This window comes from Anguilla anguilla, chromosome 6 (assembly GCF_013347855.1).
Source record: "Anguilla anguilla isolate fAngAng1 chromosome 6, fAngAng1.pri, whole genome shotgun sequence".
Classification (NCBI taxonomy): Eukaryota; Metazoa; Chordata; class Actinopteri; order Anguilliformes; family Anguillidae; genus Anguilla; species Anguilla anguilla.
The window spans coordinates 19,562,117-19,587,011 of record NC_049206.1 but is presented as its reverse complement, the minus strand read 5'-3'; the positions used below and the strand labels follow the sequence as shown (position 1 = coordinate 19,587,011).

The window sequence follows — 24,895 nt, the reverse complement described above, 5'->3', positions numbered from 1 at the left end:
GATTGAATCTGCGCTCGATACGCGCCGGGTCCAGCTCGCACACCGTGGCAGGAGAGAGAGGTTGCCTCTGAAGCCACGCAGTTTTTGTTGTGTCCTTATCTCATTATGGCGTCCCATTTAGAAAAGGGCGGTGTTGTTTTTGCGTCAGTATGAAGCGAGGAATACGGTAATGAAGCCCAGTGGGGGGTAGGGTGGTGGGGTGGGGGGGGCGGATGTCTTCCTTTGTTAAGGACTCCACCTTTATTCTCTTGTTTATATCAGACACTGTTTTAAATATAGCACACAAAGGCCTTTGCCAAAACATCTCTTTCTTAGTGACACCTGTAATAATGTCAGGCTTTTATTCTTTTGACACATTACAGTGTAATGGCAACCGTATTGTTGTAGCTACAATACAGTGCAGTAAAAGCAGTACTATTTTTAGTGTAGCGGTAATAGGAAGAGCGCCAACACTTTGATATTAATGATCAAAGTAATACCAGTTGTAGGAGCAGTAGCAGAGTAGCACAGTGTTCTAGTACACGGTAGCGGCCCACTGAATTTTAATCCACTTTACAGATATGACCCTTCATCATACACTTAACAGTATCTTTGACACCTGTGATCTAATCAGACTGGCAGCCTGGGTCTGATGTGTACATGTGTGTGTTTGTGTGTGTGTGTGTGTGTGCATGCCTTCATGATTCAACATTGTATATTCACTACTTACATGCTGAATATATTAGATTTTTTTTATAGATCATTGTGTGAAAGGGTATCTGTCAGATCATTTAGGGTCTGTGAGTATGTACTGCTTGGCAAACACTCATTGCTTGCCTAGTGGACTGCAGAGTGAAAAGTGTGCTAGTCTGCACTCTCCTGAATTGTCACAGGATGCTGAGGCACTGAAATTCGCCTAAATTGGACATTCCATAGAGAGAAACAAAATCTTGGGTCTAATCTAAAAATATGTTTGTTTTTTTTTTTTTTAAAGATGCAAACCAACATCTTATACTTAACTTGCCGTTTTGGAACCCTGTGGTGAATATCAGTGCTAAACAGGGCCCATGTTTGCTGGGGCTGGACAGGAAGAAACTCATCTGCTTGTTGACACAAGAGGTGCTGACAGGCCTTCCTGGGGAAAGAACTACTGAGTACGATCACTGATTCACCGGGCCTCTCCCACGACTCAAGGACCCATTCTACAAATCAGAAAAATCAATCTAGAACAGGGGGTATCCAGTTTTATCCAAAAAAGGACTGATGTGGGTACAGGTTTTCTTTAAGCCTAGCACTATGACCCCTGATTCAACTAAATAACAAATTGTGGTCTTCAATCAAAACCTTGATAAGTAGAATCAGGTGACTTAGTTCTGAGTTAAAACGAAAGTCTGCACTCACATAGGCTCTTTTCGAATAAGATTGGACGCCCTTGGTCTAGAACCTCGGCAGATCATTTCAGAATTCAGGCAGCTCTCTTCTTTAACTCAGTGAAAGTGCTAACAGTGCCCCCCATCACCTCAGCAACTGAGTACTGATCCTGGCTAACCCCTGAAAGTCATAATCATATTCAGGCAGTGTCAAGTATCCAGGAGTGATAATGCGGTCATCTGCCAATATAAGCACACTTAAAAAAGGATTCTGAAAGTATGCTCTGGTGTGTGTGTGTTTGACTGTTCTGTGTTTAACTTTGATATTCACATTTTAATACTTTTTAACAAATATTTGGTATAAAGATTTGCAGATGTGTGTAAAATTCTTCAGGATTTATTCAGTCAGGATGACTCTGTAGGCCGAGCATTGTTTTATGGAATGACATTTCAAACTACGGACCTGTTGAATGCTGTTTTTTTTGTTGTTCTTACTCTCTTGTTCATGATGATTTTGCACTAGCACTTTCATGTGTCATCTAATGTTCATGTGGGCTTATGTGGATGAGGGTAGCAGTGAAATAAGTGGAATAAAATGAGCGGTGGATTTAAAATAATTTCACCTCCCCAACTTTTCTCTCACACCCCTTCTCTCTCTCTCTCTCTCTCTCTCTCTCTCTCTCAATCTCTCTCTCTCTCTCTTTCACACACACACACGCACACACAGTCCCTCCTCCGCTTTCCCTCTGACCCTATGTCCAGGACACTTTGGTATTATTAATACAGTCTCTTGAGCCACCCCACTCTCACACAGGGGACAGAGAGGGGCCGGGAGGGAAGTATAAGAGCGAGAGTGGAAAGAGGCGAGCCGGACATTTGCCATGACGAGAGACAGACAGCGGTGTCACAGCCCGCAGCCCAGGGGCTGATACACTGAAGGGGACCGCTCCTCTGCCGTGTGTGCGTGTGCACGCACATCGCGTGTGTGTGCGTGAGCCTGGCAGCATCACCGCTCGGCCAAACTTGGATTCATTCTTCACTGGGGAGCTGGACCCCACTCGCTCTCTCACTCTCTCTCTCTCTCCTTCACTTTACCTCCATCCTTCCAAAACATCACCGGACAGCTGCCGTTTAACCCCCAGGTAAGGACACCTCGGCCACAATCAGCCAATGGTCATTTATTATTATTCTTGTTATTATTTTGTTCATTTTTTGGTTGCATCTTCAAGTGTTTGTGTAGTGCAAAGATTCTTCCCATTTGGACTTTCGTTGAAAGCTGTTCACAGTGGAGTCCACAAACATCTGTTTGTTATTAGCCGATAGCCTACTGTTCATTCAATGCACACATGCAGTATTTATGTGAAATGATTTCCTAACACATGCGGATCACAAGCAATAAAAATAGCATCGCAATTCACTCACAGGATATTTCTGTTGTCTAATAAATAAAATGTAGGGGGAAAAAAAACTTTTAAGAAGTTGTTCCAAACTTTTGGGAATAGAACTTCTTCAATCTTGGCCTCTGTTCAGACAGTTTGTCTTTTGCATTGAAGCTAAATTTGAAGTTGATCGAGGACTTTTACTTGGAATGTTTTTAGGGAAGAAAATTCTGGAAAATGTTTGTAACTCAGCACTCCCAGTAACCTCTCTTGGGGTAAATATCTATTTCCTTACCAACATCATTCCTGAATCTCAGAAAATCTACTCTTATATTCACTGGGGACTCTATGGAGCCGGGGGGTAAATCTGCAAAACTCACGCAACACAAGGTCACAACTTTCCCTTCCTGAGAGCACGGTGGTGCCTCCTTTTCTAAAAAATGCCCAGTTGCATCTACATATATATCTGATCAAGCAGTCACGGAGCTCAGGAAACCGCTAAAGGTCTTGTTGCTCCACGCATCACATAAAATACATTAAAAGCATATGTGTTTGGTTGTGGTTCAGACTGAGAGTGGGGAAAGATCTGAGCTGACTAGCTAGGAACATTGTTCCAAAGGCGTAGTATTGTTTTCCATTAGGTTTCTCCTGAGGTTCTCACCATCTGCGGGTCTGGAGAAATGCTTGTGACATTCTGCTCGTGAGTTATTGTTGTCTCGGGACGAGTAGATCTGGAAGTACCCCAGCTCTAAATGCTGGTGAACAGAGCGATAGATTCATGCTGCGTTTCCTTCCTTTTTGTTCTTCTTTTTTGGATATCTGATGTGGTTCCTCTGCTGCATCTTCATAAGAAAAGATCCATGAATAACTGGGCTTGAAGGAATCAAAGCATTAACTAATGTATCGATCCAAAATAATCTAGCTCTGCTCAAGTCATTTGGCTTGTCCCAACGGTGTTGGTTTGTCAAGCTGCATAAGTTTGCGATGATCAGTTAGTGGAAGAGTTTCCGCATCACGTAGTGGTGGCCCCACCGTGTCCGGAGTTTCGTACTTTTGTAAAGGGTACCTTTCAGTCAGCAATTCAGGACACCGGGGTTAACAAGTGATTTGAGGTCACGTTTTGGCGGGAGGGAAACATGAATGAAAGAAAACTGTGTAATCCACAACGGCCCGTGCCCATGCCTGAATGCATTGTGATTGATCGGCTAGCACCTAGCACATAATTGTTTTCCATTCACAGTCAAGTACTTGTTTACATTCCTGTTACTGGTAACACCAGCTATAGGGCCACAGCTTACTTAGTGAACTTTCTCCAAAATTGCATTACTTGAATTGGATTAGGCCTGGCATTATTTGTGGACAGATATTAGGACAAATCTTTTGGATAACAAAAACTGAAGAGCTTCATCATCCAATTACATATTATTTTTATTCATTTAACCTTCAAACCTCAATTTGATTTACCTGTGGAATTGTTTAACTTTAACATTAAAAGGGAGGAAAACGGTTTATAATGGTCTGTCATTGGTCTGCCATTCAGGACCAATGCAAGAGCAAGTGTTTGGCTTTCTTTTTCTGACATCATGAAAAAGACATAAGCAAGTCAATGGGGGGTCAATGGGATGTGGAAAATAGCTAAGACAAAATAAAACTGGAAGAGCATGAGAAATGTTTAGAATTTAAATGAAAACAATGATCATCTAGTATCGTATTCCCTAACCAGCGCAATTTACGACCCACGCCTGCCATAATCATTAACTAAGGGAAACACTTTTAAATCTAAAGAGGTGACATCTGTGTCATCGTATTTTATTGCAGCCAGGTTCTAAAGAGGAAATTCAACAAATGATATTTGAGGATAGTGTTGCCCTTGGCACCCACGTCGTCCCGGTTGCCACAGCCAGTTACATCTGCAACTAATGTCTTTGCGTAGCTTATGCAGGAAGTGATTTCAGAAGAATGCATTTACCGTGAGGCCAGGCAATTTTCTTGAAAGACGATGTACTGCGACCCCGGACAAAGAAGTATATTGCACAAATTCAGCGCAGCTTAGCCTAATGCCGAAATAATACAAAATTAATTGAATAGTCGGGGTACTGCGATGTAATAGTATTTGCAATCTGGCCGTTATCATTCAAAGGACATTCTGTCTAACAGCAGATTCTAGACAGAGACGGATTTTCAGAGCCGTGACATTCTGGGTGGAATGGCCTACTGACACAATCCAGTCTGCTGCTCTCTGACACAAAAGACAAGAGCCAGAAACAGTTATGAACGGCACCCATCTTTCCTTTGCTTATTTAAAAGCGATACCGCTGTACTCAGCGGGGTAAAACCTTGTGCTAAATGTTACTTATGCCTGTATTAATTAAAACAAGGTTTGTCCTTAACTTTGAATGCAAATACATGCATGTGTAAAACAAAACGCAGTCTGGAAAGATAATTTAGGTGATTAGCTGAATTGTGTTTATGAGAAAAAAATGACCCATGCATTTGTTTGCGAGTTAATAATTAACAGAAAAAGTTCAACTCCGACCTAAATTCTTCTTGCTTTATTAAATGTAGATAAAGAAAGGTCAATTTGCTAAACATCCACACAATATGTTGAAACGGACATAAGATAAATAATGCAGCTATATGCGTTTTCCGTTCAGTTAGGATCACCTTGACGTACAAAGCCACATGAGCAGAATATGCATACGACCAACGCCACCAATGCACGAAATGGTTCAGGGTTTTCTTTTGAAAACAAGAAATATGATGCCACCTAGTGGTGTACAGAAAACATTGCATTTGAGTTACCTAGATTTATACACGATCTCATCTATATAAAATTGAATGAGCTTTATAAAACAATAATTAACATTTATTATAGAAATGTTATCTAGCGTTACAAAAGCCATCCATTCTAATTAGCATTTTGGTGCAAAGCTTACTAAATTGTTGGACTATTTAGTGGAATGGTGTACATGGCATGAGTTGTTGCTACGTTGTGCTTAATAGCTAAAATGTGTTTTAATTCTGTGTCAACAAATGAGAACAATTGCTGAAAGGAACTTTATCAAATCAGAACTTTAATCAAATGTAGACAGCTTTTCTTTTTTCCCCAAAACAACCAACCAAGTAAACTGCAGTAAAGAAGATAGTTTCATCAGGAACATTTTGACACTTATGATTTTGCACACATCGATGCACCTTTTTACAAGTAACGAAAGTAGAAACTTGGCATGTTTCAGGAATGGTTAGAAACCACACTTCTGTTTGGAAGTTATGTCAGCTGGTTTAGCCATTAGGCAGTGTTGGGGCCAACAGTAATTTAAGAGCTTCTAAAATTATTACATTTAGATTTTTTTTTTTTACTTCATAATACAGTATTATGAGGCAGTATTACTTTTTAACTTTGCTGTGAATGACATAAGCATTTTATTTTTAAACAGGAATTAATACTGCTTCATGATATTTACATATTATTATACATCACTGATGTGCCTTATGAAAACCACCCACTCACCTTCCAGTAACATCAGTTGGGTAACCGCTCTTGAATGACATTGTCAGTCCCCTGTCATTTTCCAATCCACTTTTCTTGCTTAGACAGATTTATTTATCAATTTTTGAGGTGTTTGTTAAGAAACACTAATGTCAGGACTTGTGTGGTTGCCAGTTATTTTTTAAAGATTGAAAAAAACAACACAATGTAGCATAAAATCTCTTGCAAATAATACAGTTGCAGGAAAATTCTGGATTCTGAGCATAAATAAATTTCAACAGCCATTTATTTCATGGTGAATGTAAACACCTTAATTGAAATATGACTGTATCCAAATCATAACCATTTTTAAGTACTGTATGCATGATAACACTGTGATTTGATTGACCTGACAAAGATCCACGTCAGAGCGACATGTTATCAATAAATGGTGGAAACAGTATCATTGTGTGCAGGTTTTTTTTTATTAATGTGTCGCCCTCAAACATCCATCCAACGTTGGATGTGTATGTTTCATTGCTGTTTTTGATACACATTAACATTGGGATCGTGATTTACATTCCTGACTGTGCTGTGTTCTGTACAGGAGGCTGTGAGCATCTCTTCTTGGCCTGTACAAAGTAGTGGGATCTTGCTTATCGTACAGCATGGAGAACTTAACAGTGGGAAGGACGGAGGGAATCCATATAACCTGCAACACATCCGGCAGACACAGCTACATTTACACGCTCATTCCTGTTGTCTACGGCTGCAACTTTGTCATCGGCATCGTGGGAAATAGCATGGTGGTGGCCGTCATTTACTGCTACATGAAGCTGAAGACAGTGGCAAACATCTTTGTGCTTAACCTGGCCGTGTCCGACCTCACCTTCCTCATCACCCTGCCCATGTGGGCCACCTTCACCGCCATGGGCTACAACTGGCCTTTTGGCGGGTTCCTGTGCAAGGCGAGCGCAGGGTTGACCATCTTCAACCTCTACACCAGCATCTTCTTCCTCACCTCGCTCAGCATCGACCGCTACCTGGCCATCGTGCACCCTGTGCGGTCGAGGCAGCGGCGGACGGTGGTGTACGCCCGCATCACCTGCGTCCTCATCTGGGCCTTTGCCTTCCTGCTGAGCCTGCCCACAGCGCTCAGCCGCGACGTCTTCACCATCAACCACCCCAACACCACCGTCTGCGGCACCCTGGACAAGCACGAGCTCAGCCACGTTCTGGTGGCCATAGGCCTGATGAAGAGCGTCCTGGGCTTCCTCATTCCCTTTGTCATCATCGTCACCTGCTACTGCCTGATTGGGCGGGCCCTGCTAGAGGCCCGGCGCGTCCAGAGCAGCCGTTCCCGAGGCGACGAGGTGCTGCAGATGCTGGCCGCCGTGGTGCTGGCCTTCTTCCTGTGCTGGGTGCCGCACCAGATCTTCCACTTCATGCACGTGCTGGCCCTGCTCAAGGTGATCGAGAACTGCCCCACGCTGGACATCATCGACACCGCCTTGCCCTTCACCATCTGCATCGCCTACTTCAACAGCTGCATGAACCCCATCCTGTACGGCTTCGTGGGGCGAAACTTCCGCCGGAACCTCCTGCGGCTGCTGAGGTGCGGGCCCGGCTCCGCCCCCAGACACTCCCACCCCAGCCTCACCACCAAGATGAGCACCCTCTCCTACCGCGCCTCAGAGACGCTGCGCCTCACCTCTGCCAAAGCCGCCTCTTCGCAGCCCGCCAAGTGAGGGGAGGACATTGGCGACACTCTGCACACCTGTCCCAGTACAATCGGGGGGTTTGGAGGAGTGCTGCACCATTACAGAATCCAACGGCATTGCAGCGTGCTTAAGTCTTGTGTTGAATGTCACTGCAAAAAGAGTGTTCTTTTGCCAGGTCACTGCAAACTTAACCTAGAGAAAGGGGCACAAAGTGAAGTACCTGACAGACTTCAGGCCAGCCGTTAAAAAGGGGAATGGACTGGTGCTGAACAGCAAAGAAACCTATACAGTATATGAGAAATTCCTTTCTGCCTGGGAAGCTCCCATGCAGTTTAAGGGTGAAGCTCTGTATGCCTCAATGTAATCTTAAAATTCCCAGATTATAATTTATTTTGGATTCGGAAGAGAGATTATGGAAAATCCCATCCAATATCAGATCCACTCTTTTTTTTTTTGTTCCCAAATTTCAAAGTCTATATGATTGCTATATGAAGTTATAACTTATAGTAATTTATTATCTGTGGTGATTTGATGTACATTTAATGGCAGAAAACAGAAAATGCTATTGATGAAATTACAGATCTTTTCATTTCTGTTTGAAACATAATTACCTTGATTAAGTCAAGAGGAAGTGCGTGGTTAGATTCAATAGAACAGCAAAGTGTTGTCCTGAGATTTTGAGTGATGGATTGAACACACATTGTTAGCCACACACCAAACACATGTTTTGTGAGGTCTGAAAAAAAACTAGGCATGGCTGTAAATTCATCGCCTGTAAGTCCTGACAAGAACATTTCAGTCAGAAAGTGCACATTTGTCCGAGTTACTTTGGGTATAGGAATGTTCTGTTTGTCCAAATCCAACATCTGCCAGACAAAATGGTATGTAGCTTTATGTCCCTGACATAAAAATGTGTCTGATTGACACAAATCTTTTTCCCTGAAAGGTTTACATTTGGAAGGCTTAAACTGTTTTACTTGCGTATATTTCTATTTTAATGATGTATGTAGGGAATACGTTGTGTGAAACTGAATGAGGAGCTGACGGACACTTTTGATTGAAATGTGGTTCAATTCACTTAATTTGTGTGTGTGTGTATGTGTGTATATATATATATATATATATGTGTGTGTGTATGTGTGTGTTTTTACTGACCATGGTACATGTCAGTGATTTGTGCATGACTGTGCAAATGTTACATAGGTACTACTTCACCTCATTAGTCAGGGAGGAGTAAACCCAGGTGATAAGGTAATAATAACTTTCATTTTGGTCGTCAAGACTGGTGAATGTTTGTTTCCGTGTTTTCAGTCTTCGATTCACATGCACACATCGCTATATTTTGCCTGGTTTTACCGTAGAACTGATTAAAGGAAGACTCTGAAGGGCTTTTATGGAACAATGATTATGGTTCAATTAGAATATTAAAAATGAGGCTTATCGGTGAACCGCTGAGCAAAACGGAAATTAATTGTACACTGACCATTGCATCACCTACCCGGGAGAAATGAAATGTTACAGGACACAAGGGACACTAGACTTGAACTCTTATGGAACTGGACTTGCAATCGCAAGTTTGAATTCCAGGGGGTGGGGGGGTAGGCTGCTACCTTTGTACCCCTGAGCCAAGACTGGAACCTGAAGTGCATCCGTATAGCATCCAGCTGTATAAATGGATAATAAATTAAAGGCAAGCTCTGTTAGTCACCGTTGGGTGTTTGTTAAGGAAATATCCATCATTCTAAACCTAGGTGGAGTGAATTTTACTGTAAAAAGTTACTGTTGAACTTGTCAGGCCTCACCTGTGTATTCCCGTTAGTTCTGAGTGCAGTCTGTGAAATATGTGATGTTTAAAATGTGCTGGTGTCTTGTTAAATATTTTATTTTTTGTACGTGTACATTCCATTATAAATGAATATATTAAAATAAATATTTCCACACAGTGATTGGGAATGCATGTATTTTGTTTTGGTTTGAGGGCCACATCATGGCTGTTGGTAGGCTACTTACTTCCTAGAAGTGCGTTCATGTGGGGTGAAAGGTTGTATAATGCGAACTGAAATGAATTCAAATGGTTGTGTAAGCCATCACAAGTGATACTTAATTCAATATTTAATTAAAATCAACAGCATTACACACTGATTTAACTGTTCCCTGAATGATTGTTCCTGGATCCTCAAATGTTGGGTTGAAGGAAATGGACAGCTCATTCGATATTCCCCACCAACAATGCTACAGAGATGTGGGGCACATCCCAGTACATTTATCATTACAAACAAAACAAACCGGGAATAAATGGATGAAATAGGCCTATTGCTGGTCTCCATGTATTGTCATGGGTGTTCCCTACTCTAGAGACTGTATCATTCCATATGTAACCAGATCCAATGAAAGACGTTATGGTTTGCTTGTGGCTTGAAAGTGTTTGGAATACAGACACACTAGTACTATTACAGCCAGGTATATAGGCTACCTTTGTACAGCAGGCCTGCATATTTGGTTACCTATATCTAAAGGCATGGCAGCCTGCCTATAATTGCAATTTCTTGGACAGGGCATTTGATTTATTTGATTTATTTATTCAAGGCGCAAGACACGGTCAATTATATAACAACAAATAAAAGGAATTCAAACCAGCAGTGTTATTTTCATTTTGGACCACAAGGTGGTCTCTTACTGGGGGAGTAAATACGATTGATGATGTCAGGGAATGATGTAGTTACATGTGCACTCTGTAACCACATAAAGATCGACAGCACTCAGGTCAGTTCATTTTGCCAAAATACCTTTGGTGGTCTTTAGGAAACAATGATTTAAAGTAATTTATTGACATTATAACTGAGGGGCACAGAAGACATGGTTGTCACAGATCCCAAAGGTGTCTGATGGGGTAAAGGTCGGGGCTCTGTGCAGGCAGGTCAAGTTCTTCCCCAACAAACTCAGTAAACCATTTTTTTATGGACCTCGCTTTATGTACAGGGGCACTGTCATGCTCAATGGGCCTGCTCCAAACTGTTGCCACAAAGTTGGAATCACACAATTCTCTACAATGCCATTGCATGCTGTAGCATTATGATCGCCCTTCACTGAAACTAAGGGGCCTAGGCCAAACCATGAAAAGCAGCCCCAGACCATATTTCCTCCTCGACCAAAACTTTACAGTTGCCACTATTCGGGCCAGTACAGTTGGCACAATGCATTCCACCAAACCCAGATTCCTTCGCCAGACTGCCAGACAGTGAAGCATAATTCATCACTTCAGAGAACGTTTCCACTGCACCAGACTCCTATCAATGCTCCATGATTTGGAGCGTTTGGAGGGAGAGGGTGGAAGGTTTTTCCCCCCTCCAAAATCTAGTTCTCTCACTCGTTTCTCAAAACCTACATATTGCGGCTTGAATTTGGCAGGGGTAAATTTGTAGTTTTAAATGGACTTCGATGGGGAAGTTTGCTTTTTGGCACCAGAGGCTTACTGAACAGCAATACCGCGAGTATCCACTGGAGTTTGCTAGCTTCACGGATAGTCACAATCCTTGGTCCCCTATATTTTCATGCTAAAATATCGTTAACCTAATGTGCATTGTGTGGTACAGTTCTATGTGTACAGCCCACTCCCACTGAGATAAATATATTGTGACGGTTTTATTATATCTGATGCCAGTTTACTCGAGGGAGGAACTAGCAACATGGGGAAAAAGGGATTAGGGTTTTACCAAAGTATGTTCTCAGTCATATTTAGAAAAATACTTCTGACTTGAGATCATCATGTAGGCTATAAATAGGAAATTACAAATTACGGGTACAAAATGTTAATTTTATATCTGCTGGAGGCCAAAAATAAAAATAAAAATCTCAGGGGGCACGTGCCCACTTCTTAATTTGAATGGGCACGCCGCCACTGCTTAAAAGTTCCATCTTTAAATTAGTAGGCTAAATCTGATGGCTCCGATGAAGCAATCAGGCTTGTAGCAATCAAATAAAAAAAGTCATAATGTTGAGCAAACACTATACTAGCCCAGGCTTCACAAAGTCTGAAATTTATACTAATTCAAATTGCATAAACCGTCACTAAATAGGCCTAAAGTCTTTATTTTGAGAACAATGATCATAATATTTGTTGTGAAATTGGCAGTGAAACTGCCTGTAAAAATAACGACCTTTCCATACGTGCCTAATGCTTCCACAATAACTGATGAAAAAGCATCAAACAATTAAGTATCGCGATTATTAACGTGTAGGTTATTAATCATGATATTAACCAATGTATAAGCTGTAGATATGTGCGTTATTTGCGACAATGTATACAACTACAACAGAAAAACAGTATAGGCTACGCAGCTCTATGAGAGGGGGTGTGTGTGTCCGAAGTGATCACATGACTGAATATATCAACTGAGTCCTCCTCCTACTATAAATTTATCGTTGTCTTCGTTGCGTGCTCTTTCTGGGGAATAAGGCTGCTTCGTTTTAGTGTGGGACTACGAACAGGAGCTTTAACTACATACGAATCATGGCAGGTACGTAAAATTTAGTAAAATAAAATTGAAAAGCACGTTCTGTTGAAGCGTATTGCTTGTAATGTCACGCATTTAATGGTCAAACGGACACTGTGTTCCTGTTCGTAGCCTATTGCACGGAGCTGCACGCCCTCGGAACACACGCATTTTACACTGTGTTATTAATTACAAGTATGGTATTGCATTGCATATACGAATAAAATGGAGGTCTGCGTTTTGTCGAAAGGAAACCAGTATTCGTTAGTAGTTGTGAATGATAACATACGTAAGTTTTGCAGCGATTTAAAATCCCCGATAGGAGGCGTGGGCCTAGCAGCTTCCCTACTCCGGGCTATCTGCTATTTCTTCACAGGCAGTTTTGCGACAGAATATATTTCCTGTTGCAATGGCTACTGTTATTGTTTAGCCAAACAGCACTACAGATCAGGCATGATCTTCTTCAATTACAGAGGAAAGGCTAGATTATTGGGAAGCAGAAATGTATATTTTACTTTATTCCACAATTTGTGTTGAAACGGTAGAAGCCATCTCTGTAAGAGCATGCGCTCACCTGTACCCGGCAGTTGCTTGCCCATAGAGGCTATAGCGAACTTTTTGCATTTATTTAAGTAGTTCAGTTGTAATTGTATCTCACGTAGAACTGAGTCGGCTCCGTGGGCCTAATATTGTTTGTCCACCGGAGGCCTGAACTGTATTCCTGTATCTTATTGAAAGTAAGTGATATATATTTAACATACGTCACTCGAGCCTGACATTTTCTTGGAAGTTCACGTATGCTGCAGGTCACGTCGTTCAGTACGTTAGCTCTCGGAATCTAGAAGGCTGGAGACGAGAAATCAGGCAGTAGAACTTCTACCATGCTTGAAACATGGCAAAAACTACGCTTTCGTTACATTTTCGCCTGTTCCACGTTCTTGTGAGCTACTTTGCTCTAGCCTACAAGTAGGGCAGGCTATACTTTCTTCAAACGCTGCGAATCTTAATAAAAACAAATCTTTAATTTAATAGGATTGGTATTGGTCTGTGTTTTCGCCCCTGAGGTCATTTTAACAACGCTATGGGCTAGTGTGGAGCAGTAAATCGCCGAGGCAACATGTTAACTATTCATATACTATTGCATTTTGCTGGGTTAATTCTAATTTTACATCATTAAAACTGTGGTTGCTGAAGATGGATGATTGTTAAAAACACTCCCGCGTTTGAGTTTGTGTAATAGCATAATAGTTAAACAAAATCAAGAAGACGTCTCCATACATAAATATATAATTTTGCATAACAGTTTTTTTATCAGGCAGTTCAGCAAATCGGTATGATTGACTTTTTATAATGGACCTCAACTGGTGTGATTTAAACAGCCCTCAGGATGAGCTGTGCACAAGCACTATATTGTCAAATAAAGGAATTTCAGTAGTGGGCAAATGCCAGGTTTTGTAACCTGAGAGTATTAATACTACTACACAAGAAACTTAAAATTAGACTTAAGTCATGGAGTTATTTCCATTTACAGAAGCAAATTGTTTTAGAAATACAGCTTTACACATTTTCAGTGGATTAAGGGGACAAAGCCATTAGACATTTTGCGTGCTCTTGACATGTCTTCATGTCATTCTGTTAAGTGGGTGTGTTCATTCATTGCACAAGGAAAATGGAGATATGACATACTGTACTGTACATACATACACGTGTTCATTTTTTCTCCCTTCGTATTACGAGTCCTACATGGAAAATATAGGCTTTCCTTTGTGTGGGGGGGGGGGGGGGTAACCCCACCCCACCCCACCCCACCTCCTGCAAACCTCCCATGCCAGTTTACAGCAGCAAGGGGGCTGTGTAAGACTTTCTGTGCTTTCATTACCTGCTTTAAGTGAGGCACATTTGTTATGTTCTAACAGACCAGGCATTCGTCACATTGGCCACCAATGACAACTATGCAAAGGGAGCGATGGTGCTTGGCAGATCCCTGCGCACCCACAAAACATCCAGGAATCTGGTGGCATTGATTGGCCCCCATGTGACCGAACCAGCCAGGTACTGTTCAAATCCCAGACTAGCCTCCGAACACACACACACACACACACACACACACGCACGCACACACACACACATTTAAATGGTAAGGGAAATGAGAGTGGGGAAGTGGGGCTTTGTGTACACCGTTTCAGTAAGGCCCTCTAAAATGGAGCTGGCTAAGTAAAGCAGGCTTGCTATAATGGTGTTGTGCTTCAGATAAGAGGGTAGAGACTCCAAACAAATGCTCCACGGGCCTACACAGCAGAGCTGGCCCTGCTGGTTTTGGTGACCCTAAAGTGCTCTTGTTAAAAATATTGTTATAAATAAATTGTGTGGCTCAGGAGTGGTTGTGGTCCTAAACGACGTCCTGCACAATGTTTATGCTAGCGGTCAGCTCTGCTATGCAGGGATGATAGATTGGTTGTAAAATCAATTGGCCTGCAAATAGTTCTTTTCCATTCCCCCCCTCTCACAGGGAAGTGCTTCAGAAGATCTATGATGAGGTCCGGCTAGTGGATTTGCTGGATAGCAAAGACTCTGCCCATCTGGCCCTGATGAAGAGGCCGGACCTCGGTGTCACCTTTACCAAGCTACACTGTTGGACACTGACGCACTACTCCAAATGTGTCTTCATGGACGCCGACACACTGGTCAGCGCACGGCCTTGAATCGCGCAACACATGACACATGGTGTGCGTTAATTAACATTCGTCCAGGTTGTACTGTGTATGTGCCTAATATAAAAGATCAGGTATGGTGTGAAAGGACTCTCAAAGAATGTGATGACACATTAGAAATCGCCTAGAGCATGGCTGAGGTCTACCGTCCTATAGGTTTTCATTTCAACCCTAGTTTGACACACACCTGATTCTACTAATTAGCAGCTCAGCGTGATCTCTAGATGTGGAACAAGGTGTACTTTGTTAGGGTTGGAGTCAACACCTACAGGACAGTAGATCTCCAGGAACAGGGTTGGGCCTTTCTTACAGAGTGTGATTCTGTGAGAAAGGAAATCACTGAAAAGGTGTTGGGTTCAACATACCAGGAATATACAAATGTGATTCAATGTGCTTTTGAATCTATTCTGTATGTAAGTAAATGTTGGAACATGCTATAATACAGTTTCATTAACAATGGAGGCTTCACTTCCAAAGAGCTGCTACCTTCGACTTGGAAGCCTCATGTTAATTTGAATATACAATTGTAAGGCAACTTACTGATGTATATTTCAGAACGGACAAAGCCTTAAAGGATATCTGGATTTGTCAACAACAAATAAAATTAATAGTTTTGAGTTTGTTTTTTTTTTAGCAAGTTTTTTTTTTTTTTTAGTACTAGATGAGCTTTCTCATTTGCATTTATAAATGTAAAAAAAACATCAATTGTGTGATGTGGGGGGACGAGTCGGGGGGTTGGCTATGCAGGATATCAGAAGGGATGAGTCTTAAGTGTGGTTCTGGTCCGTGTTCCAGGTACTGTCGAATGTGGACGAGCTGTTTGATCGCGAGGAGCTGTCCGCAGCTCCGGACCCTGGCTGGCCGGACTGCTTCAACTCCGGCGTGTTTGTGTTCCGGCCCTCCAACGAAACCTACAGGCAGCTCATCCGACTCTGCACTGAGGACGGCAGCTTCGATGGTCAGTTTGACATTTGCATTGTGTGTGTGTGTGGGGTCGGGGGGGGAGGGGGGGGTGAACTGCACTGAGAACTTGTGCTTTAGCTGAACATGCCATAGCGCTATGAAAATGATCTTCTCCTCAGATTTCCTCTTTAATAGACTGTTGAAGTTTTTACTTCTGGCATACCCTGTAAGCCCCAGGAAAAGTTATGCCAGGATGTTTGTAACGCAATGTTTAGAACGTCATTCATCTCGCAACGCAGTAACTAACCAGCACAGGAAGGAAAATAAGCAAGTTAGTGGTCAAATGTGTGGACTGCCCACATTTCAAACACCCGATTAACAAACAACCCATGATTGAAATGGTGAAATGGTGTTACAAAATCCACCAGTCATATGCTGAAAATGGGTACCCACTACATCCCACGGTGGGCCTGGATCTCCATAAAATCGTGATTTTTATAACCACACAGTGGGTCTGGATCTTGATAAAATTGTGATTTAGAGAACTGAACTGTAGGCCACACCTATTTTTAAACACATGTGCTTATCCTTGTTTATGGAAAGAACGATGGGTAATGTAGTGATTATCCTTTTGAGTCCTTCATGTGTGCCCTTAGGGTTAGATATTTCCATAAATAACGACGATAAGTGCATGTGTGTTTTAAAATAGGTGTCCTACAGTTAAGTTCACCGTGTGGTTGTAAGTCACATTACTATGGAGATCCAGACCCACTGTGGGGTGTAGTGGGTACCCATTGTCAGCATTATGAATGATGGATTTCTGAACACTTTTTTACCATTTCAACTGTGAATTTTTTGCACAATCGGGTGTTTCACAAATGCAGTTGTGGTGTTGGGACTATTCTAAGGCGCTGGCTGGCTGTTTCAGTGCTGTAACATGGGCTTAAGTTATGAAGAAATTACACGGGCAGTTTTATAAGTAACTTCTTTATAGAGGTGTGAGCTCAAATACAAGGCCCTTCTGTCATTGTGACCCTCCCATCACTCCCCCAGCCTGTACTTTGCCGGTAGTTATTTTGGGATGCTTTGCGGGGTGGGGCAACCTAGCAATCCCATGTTGCAATAGCCACATACTCGATGGCACTGACAGGCAGCCGCTGGTTCTTTATAGACTTGATAGTCCTACCTCCGCTTGATCTACATCACGCACGCTTTTCTCTCTCCGGTGCTTAATTAAATTTTCCAGCCTTGTTTTCTTTCACAAACCTGTAATGGGCCCAGCTGATGTTGCATAACAGTCCTGGCACTCTGGCACCAAGTCTCCAGACTGTATTCCAGAGCTGCTTGAGGAATTTGGCAGCGATTCTCCCTAAACACAAAAAGCCTATTCACTGAATCCTTGCTTTTAGTCGTGTTTTATAAGCACAGGCCCTTTCCATAAAGTCATCTTTCAAGTTGGGTGCATGATGCCACAGTCCTACTTTGGTATGAGTTTTTTCCTAGTTTTGGTTATGTGTCATTTTAAAGAAAATATGCGCACACTGTATACAATTCCTTTTTTGAGTAGGCGAATGGAGCCAGTAGAGTCTTATCTGTTGTAAGCTAACTTAAAATATTAGAATATAAGAATAATTAATCTACAGCTGGTGATGCTGAAAATATTCTTGAGTTTTGAAGTTCAGTCACAAGCATTGCTCCTTTATAGAGGCGCTGGAACTGAGATTTTTTTGTGGAAATTCTTGTAGTGCTTTATTTTCTTTGCTGGAATATTTCAGTGCCAGAATCACATGGATGACATTTTGTCATTATATGCATCTTGTTCTGTTAAATTTGCAAGTGTCACACAACGCATTTGATTCAGCCTAGGTTTTTATGTTTTTGTGGCTGATGTATTGTGTGCTCTAGTGTGTTCTACTTTAGCGCACACCACGTCTTTGTCCGTGTAGCCCTCTCGTTTTACTTCTCCGGACTTCGTGTTTCTGAACCCCGTTAACCTCTCGCATGGACGCTGGCGTTCGTGGTCAGGTGTCGCAGGTTGCGTAGCCCTGGTGCTGGAAATAGCCCGCACACATCCATTAAAGCGATTCACCCTGTCGCAGATCAGTAACCGCATGTCATTTTGGAAATGCGGTCACAGCCGCCCGCCTTATACAGAGCGCGTGATTCGCATCGCGGTTGATCTGGAGCCACGTTTTGCATGAGCATCTCCAGCGTGTCCACAAAAAATATCATGCCCCATTTTACAGTAAGCTAGCAAAGTCCAAGGTCTCTAAAACATGGTTTGGTCAGCATGCCTTAAGCTAATACTGAATGTTATTTTGTTGTAGGATTTTTTTTTTGTTGTCAGCTAAAATACATGCACTCATCCAACTGGACAGTTGTACGCCCTCCAGTCCATGCACAATTACAGGAAAAAGCTAGTGCCTATTGGTGGAATGCTCTGTCTCTCAATTAGGATAAATCAGACAGTGGTTGAAGGCTGCTGTTGAAGGCTTTGAAATACAGAACATGACTCCTCTGTCACAAGAAGTCTAGGTCTGTATAGCTGTGTAGTCATCCTTGTAGTAGTAAGTCTTTTTTTTTTTTTTTTTTTTTTTTTTTTACTTGATTGCTTGATCACAATTTGAATTTGGCATATCTACATCTATATGTGTGAAATGTTTGTCACCCAAGCCACTTGTAATAAGCCACTCCCGTTGTGGCTTTAAGCCACTCTCATTGTGTACTGCAACCTTTTTGCTCTGCACATCAGTAACTTTTGGCATCACTGTTCTGTCATCTCATATTTGGCCCATTGTTCACTGAAAGAAAAAGCAGTCTGAAAAAGTACAAGGAAACGCCTGTTCTTGGTCCCTGGGCATGCTGAGCTGTGCCCACTATGCAAAGGCTACTATTGTCTCAAGATATAGATTTCCCAGCATTTACTCAATGAAAGTGGGCAAATCTTTCGATGCATTGTCTCTAGTTACACACTTGAAGTCTGGCCGTCCTGAAAGCCTTGTGGCAGCCAGGAACCATGTGTTCAGAATTTCTGGGTCACAAAGGGCCCCGAAGAAGCAAACTAATCGTTTCCCGGGGTGACCGTCCTTCAGGTTTTTTTTTTTTTTTTTTTGTGTGTGTGTCTTTGGCAGAGCCTGGCAGGAGTGTTTGGCCCTCTTGTTTGCCCCTCCCCCTTCATGCCACTGTAGATTAATTAATGCGCATATATTACGCCCTGTGTGCCTGCAGACAGATTCCCCGGATTGCTGTCGGGGTTTGTGGCCGATTTAAAAGGCCTGGAAGAATGGTCATCTGTGCAATGTCTAGAGCAAAGCCAGTGCTCCACAAATCAATCGGCCCACCTTGCTCTGATCCATGCTTCTCGTGTGTGATAATGTGCATTCTATTTCCCGTACCAGAGCAGCGGACGGCTGGCCTTCTGCTTGCAACTGCCTCCCAAGTTTGGCTCCGTTTTCATGCCATACTTTGTATGTGTGGGGGACTAAGGCTACAGGATGTCTGGCCTCACATTCTCTCACCCTGCCAGATTTGGGGCTGGACCCTCACCCCAGTTGGACTTTGCAGAAGGGGGGAGTTTTCCCTTTCAGAAGTCTTTTTTGGGGTACACTCATTGTGGTTGCCAAGATTCCAAATGGAAACCAAAAATAAGCCTGTGCTTTAACTTGGGGGCACTTGGAATAAAGTGCTGAAAAGAACTGGCCATCCCGGCCACTCTTGCATTACTCTATTGATTTATTAAAACAAAAGCCATCCACGCTGTGTTAATGGCATTAAGTGGCTGATGCTTCCCCTCGTCAGTCCGCTGGCTGCAACTTTCAAAGGCTTCCATTTTCGGGAAGCGTGCCAGCTAAGCCAAGCCCACGGTATTTATGCAGTGGTGTCCCAGGTGCGTGGATCACTGAAGCACAGTGTTCTCATAAAGGTTTTGTCTGCTGCACTGTGGAACCCAGCCATGTGGACTGGGGGGGGGGGGTTTCCACACTTAGCACAGGGGCTATGGCTGGCTGGTTATGTCACGATTACAGTTCCCGTGGATGACTGTCTGCGCTATTGGTTCACTGACTGACATTTATCCCCCCTTGCGCAGTACTACCGAGTATTCTTTTTCACTTTCAATTTTTACTTGAGGTTTAACCAACAAAACCTTTACAGCATTCAGTGAGCTAGTATTTCAGACAGGGTTCATTCTCTAAAAATCATTGTGGAAGTTTGTGAAATACTACCCACTTCCTGTATATGTGAGGGTGTTCATTCTCTTGTCCATCTTTACAGTGTTTCTATCTGATGTATTTGGTCACTCCTTAGATGGACTGGTAAACTGTTTCTTTGTTCACGTTTTGCATTAATAATGGGGTGCTTTTCTGTTTGCAGGTGGGGACCAGGGAGTTCTCAACAGCTTTTTCAGCAACTGGGCGACTGCGGACATCGCAAAACACCTTCCCTTCATCTACAACCTTAGCAGCATAGCCATCTACTCTTATCTCCCAGCATTCAAGCAGTGAGTGTCACCACAAAAAAAAAAAAAAATTTTCTCCCTGTGACTTGGCCTATTCACACACAAGAGGGTGTGTCACATATTTATTGGCTCTAGATCTGAGCAAAATCTTGAATTTGTTTGTGTATAAATTATAATTAGAGCTGGGCGTGTTGACAGAACTAATTCCTTTGCTGTTCAATCTTCCTTTATGCAATCATGAAGACGAGCGGTATTAGGTTTTTATGTCATTGCGCAAGGTATAATATGTTTGCTCTAAACTCAATGAGTACACGATAAACTATGTCCATACATTTTTATTTGTTAGCTTGTGTGGTCTCACTATTCATTATTTGAAGTGCCTTCATTGCTTAAGTTTATGATATGCTTGCGCTAATGAGATAAGGCAGCCCTGGACCGTAGACGCGGTGCGGTCCCTCCTGCGCTTGAAAGTTCAGAGAATAAAACGGATCCAAGGTCGCACTGGGCGCGTGCTCGCACGAGGTGTCGGGTTACTCGGGGCGACAGGGACCAACTGCTGTCCCGGGCCTTGGCTCCCTGTTCTTGTATATCCACTCCGGGCCTACAGAGAACAGATCCCAGCGGTTTCCCAAAATAGAAAGCTGTATTTAAAGACTTTTATGCCGCAGACAGACGAGGCTCTTTCGCGAGCCAGCCCCCGCCCCTCCGCTCGCTTCACCGGTAAACAAAGCCTTGCTTATTGTGGAGTGAGTGATCGCCCCAGGTTAGGAGACCGTTATAGCCTCTCCTGGCAGCGGTGTTTGAGAGAGGAAGCGGGTGAACGTGTTTTGTACCGTCGATGAAAACACGGGCTACTCGTGAGCACAAGCACGAGTCCCAGTCTCTCTCAAACACACAAGGGCCTTTAGCAGTAATTGGAAGCGCCATGCTGTATAGTATACCGTGTACACCTGCTTATATTTGTATACATGTTGTGCCGTCGTGTTTCTTTTCAACCTTGGTTGACTATGGTCTTGGCTGTGAACACCAAATTCATTATTCTATTTTTAGTATTAAATTATTATTCATCCACAATGACAGAATTCAGATATTATTCTTCTTTTATTTTTTTTATTTTATTTATTTATTTTTTTTTGAACCACAACAGAATAATTCCACGTTTCTTTGAGCCAGTCGTCTTTGTGTCTGACATTTGTGTTGTGTATTGATCCTAATATTTACACAGCCATTGGTGGCATTGCAGGACTTGAAGAGAAAGTGCTTGATTTGAATGAAAAGTCAAAACAAGATGTCACGCTCTAGCTAGCTTGTTCAGCACAAATAAATTACAACAGAAATTGCATATATATATTGAATTGCATATATTAAATATTGCATATATTTAATATATATTTTAATAAAATCGTTTTTTATATTTGCTTGTTTTGATCAAAACTTCAAAACATCTGTAGTTTTTTCATCCTGCTTCAGCTACAAGTGTCATAAAAAATTAACAACGTAGATTCATTGTGTTATTATTGTAAGTTTGCATATTATGTCAAAAAGTATCTTTATCAGAACACATTAATTGGTGTAAAACGCAGATTTTGAAATTGTGCATTTAAAATTCCATGGGCAAGCTAGACCCCTGATTTCTGACGCTGACTGAGTCTTAAATGAGTACTGCATTTTTGGCTACCATAGGTCTGCAGTCGTTCCTTAAACGCGGGAATTTGTCGGCATCCTTCTTCAGGGCCGCTGTTTGCGAATCGTTCACAGGTACGGCAGCGACGCCAAAGTGGTCCACTTCCTGGGTAAGATGAAGCCGTGGAACTACTCGTACGACGCCAAGACGAAGAGCGTCAAGGGGCACTCGCAGGACCCCTCCACGCTCCACCCCGACTACCTTCTGAAGTGGTGGGACATCTACTCTGGCACAGTGCTGTCAATGATGAAGGAACAGTATGGGAGCCAGCCCTTCTACTCTGGATGCGAGGACACAGTGAGTACCCCAGAAAACCCACTGGTAATATGAACAGGAAAGCCCCCGTTTTTCAACGGGATGGCGGGGTTGGGGGCAGGACTGGTCATGAAGACTCAAGTTTTGCGGAGTGTCTCTGTGCTAGTTTGTTTGGTTTAAACTGTCGTACAAGTCTGCCATAGCCAAACCCAGTATGTGAAACCATTTCTCTTTTGAATCTTGAAGTTCTATTCATAAAACGGATTGGAAAACATCTGTGTCAAAATAGAGTATAATTATGGATTGTATAATTAATTCAGAGCTTTGTCCTTTCCCCATAAAAATGATCTGTAATGATAAACCACAAGTAATTTAAACAAAGCGAGGTAGACAATAAAAACTAAGTTGATCTTGTGTTGTCGACCCCCTCCAAGGGCACTCGGTAAGTGGTTAATTATTGTTCAGAAGGACTGGTTGATTGAAGGGAAGATTGATTGCAGTCTGACTTTGTGTGCTCCCCTCCTTATCTGGCGCAGTTCATCGAAACGGCCTCTCCTCCTCCAGCAGTCACTTGTGACCGCTATAAGGTATGCAATAAAGGCCTGATGCTTAGCTGTGGCTGAGCTTTTTCTCAAGAGGCCTCTAACATCGCTCTGTGGTGACTGATCCGAAAAAGAATTCCCAGCGCGGCGCTCGGTCGGCCATTCCATACAAAGCAATGTGTGCAAAGGGATGTCCGGGGCTCTGCTTTGGTGTCGGAGCTCAAACCTGCCTCTCGCCAAGCCGAAGACGGTCCTTTCCCGGGTTTAACGTAGTTGCGCATTTGATGTACCGCTTTGGCTTCTTGTCGGTCCTGCTTGTTGTTGATTTGGTTGTTCGGTGAACTTGTTGACTGTAACCGGTGGCGATCAGAGTTGACGGTGTGGGCTGGGTCATTTCCTCATTTCGCCCTTTCGCCCTATTTGCTTTACGCTCACGGTGTGCCACCCTGCGCTAGGGAAGCTGTCTGTTAGCAACGAAACACCACTGTTGGTAAAGGTGGCTTGTGCTGCATGGCTTATCTTAAAAAAAAAAAAAAAAAAAAAAAAAAAAAACTGGTGAATAAATGCTATGTGGTGTTGAAGTCCATATTTGAGACTGTATTTACCCCGTTCTCCCTCCCCTCTTTTCAGGACGAAATTCATCACGGGGTGTCCCAAATCCACGTTTCGCCACCCCCAGCCCCCACCATCTCCTCAGAAGAACGCAAGCAGAAGTGGGAACAAGGCCAAGCAGACTACATGGGCATGGACAGCTTTGAAAACATACAGAGGAAGTTGGACTCTTTCCTAAATTAAAAAGGGAAAGGGGGTGGGGGAGGGTAAAAATGCATCTAGAAAGCATTTGCAGTTACACAAATTTAGGCTTTTGGCAAACACGGAATGCGGTCAAATTTCAGGTGGTCAACCACATTTGGTTCTTATTAAAAATGGTTCAATACAGTGTGCATTCATCTTCCTGCTGGCTCCACTATGTTGGTGGAGGTGATGCTACGATGGATAAATGTCTTTAAAATTCTTAGCAGCAAAATGCAACTACGCGGTATACTGTACTGTATGTAGAAGTCCCTCCTCTTTCTCTCTAATACTCGCATACTGAGAGGCAAGAATTTGCCAAAATTGGACATCAGTTACAGAACCTAGGCTTACACCTAGCGTTGCGTCGTGTTGAGTAGGAAGTGACATTCAGTTATCCAGACTGCAAGGAAATGTGTTCTGTCTGGCGAGAGGAGTGCTCCCATTAGAAGCTATTGGAGGGGGAGAGAAGTGAAATCCCCTTTTTAAACAGGATTTACATAAAAGTAAGTTCCTGTAAGTTTTCCTGCGTCGTCCTGTTCTGTGAGTTATATGGATCAAGAGAGAGCACGTCCCAAGCCTTGAACCGTGAACACCTCTGTACAGTATTTTGCATGTTTGTACCAAACTGCTTGATGGAAACCTGTTGTATTGCTTTACCCGGTTTAAATTCAAGAAAAATGCAATTTTTTTTTTTGTCCTCAAAGTCTGCAATAGAATACCCTCAGAGAAAGTTGACAGTGGCCTTAGTTTTAGCCTAATGTTTGCATCGCACCTTACCTGCTACCATCACTCCTTTCAAAGCTTTTTACCCTCTGCCTTTCTCCTAACACTTGTTCCTTTCACAGTGTGGAAACTAGGGCCATTACACTCCATGTTTTTGGAGGACTGAAGTGTGATATTTTGCTGGTCTTCCCCCAAGTCAGTGTGTACAACACTGTACACTCAGCTAGCTCTTGTTTTTAGTTCCCTTATGGGAGAAAAATGAAACTACTGGATTATTTAAGCTTGCTTGTAGCACTGGCCCTGTATCTGCAAAATTAAAAGACTAGTGTTGTGAACGCTGTTGTCTTGTCACTTTCAATGTACTTTGTTCTGCTGAAGGTACTTTGTCAATAAACAAACAAGGTTGCCAGCATTT

The 24,895-nt window shown here is 42.6% G+C and overlaps 2 protein-coding genes across 3 annotated transcripts; both read left to right on the top strand.

Annotated features, from left to right (window-relative positions):
* The first annotated feature begins 2,085 nt into the window (after nt 1–2,085).
* On the top strand, nt 2,086–9,864 carry LOC118230825 (type-1 angiotensin II receptor-like). Its single transcript, XM_035424199.1, has 2 exons — nt 2,086–2,491; nt 6,805–9,864. The coding sequence occupies exon 2, from the start codon at nt 6,866–6,868 to the stop codon at nt 7,943–7,945; it is 1,080 nt and encodes a 359-aa protein (XP_035280090.1). The 5' UTR covers nt 2,086–2,491; nt 6,805–6,865; the 3' UTR covers nt 7,946–9,864.
* Nucleotides 9,865–12,277: 2,413 nt separating this feature from the next.
* On the top strand, nt 12,278–24,892 carry gyg1a (glycogenin 1a). Of its 2 annotated transcripts, XM_035421249.1 has the most exons (8): nt 12,278–12,435; nt 14,328–14,463; nt 14,921–15,095; nt 15,918–16,080; nt 20,397–20,523; nt 22,240–22,462; nt 22,957–23,007; nt 23,593–24,892. In XM_035421249.1, the coding sequence occupies exons 1-8, from the start codon at nt 12,429–12,431 to the stop codon at nt 23,755–23,757; spliced, it is 1,047 nt and encodes a 348-aa protein (XP_035277140.1). In that variant the 5' UTR covers nt 12,278–12,428; the 3' UTR covers nt 23,758–24,892. The 2 variants fall into 2 exon arrangements, with proteins under 2 accessions (XP_035277140.1, XP_035277141.1); XM_035421250.1 differs by lacking the exon at nt 22,957–23,007.
* Nucleotides 24,893–24,895: the final 3 nt, after the last annotated feature.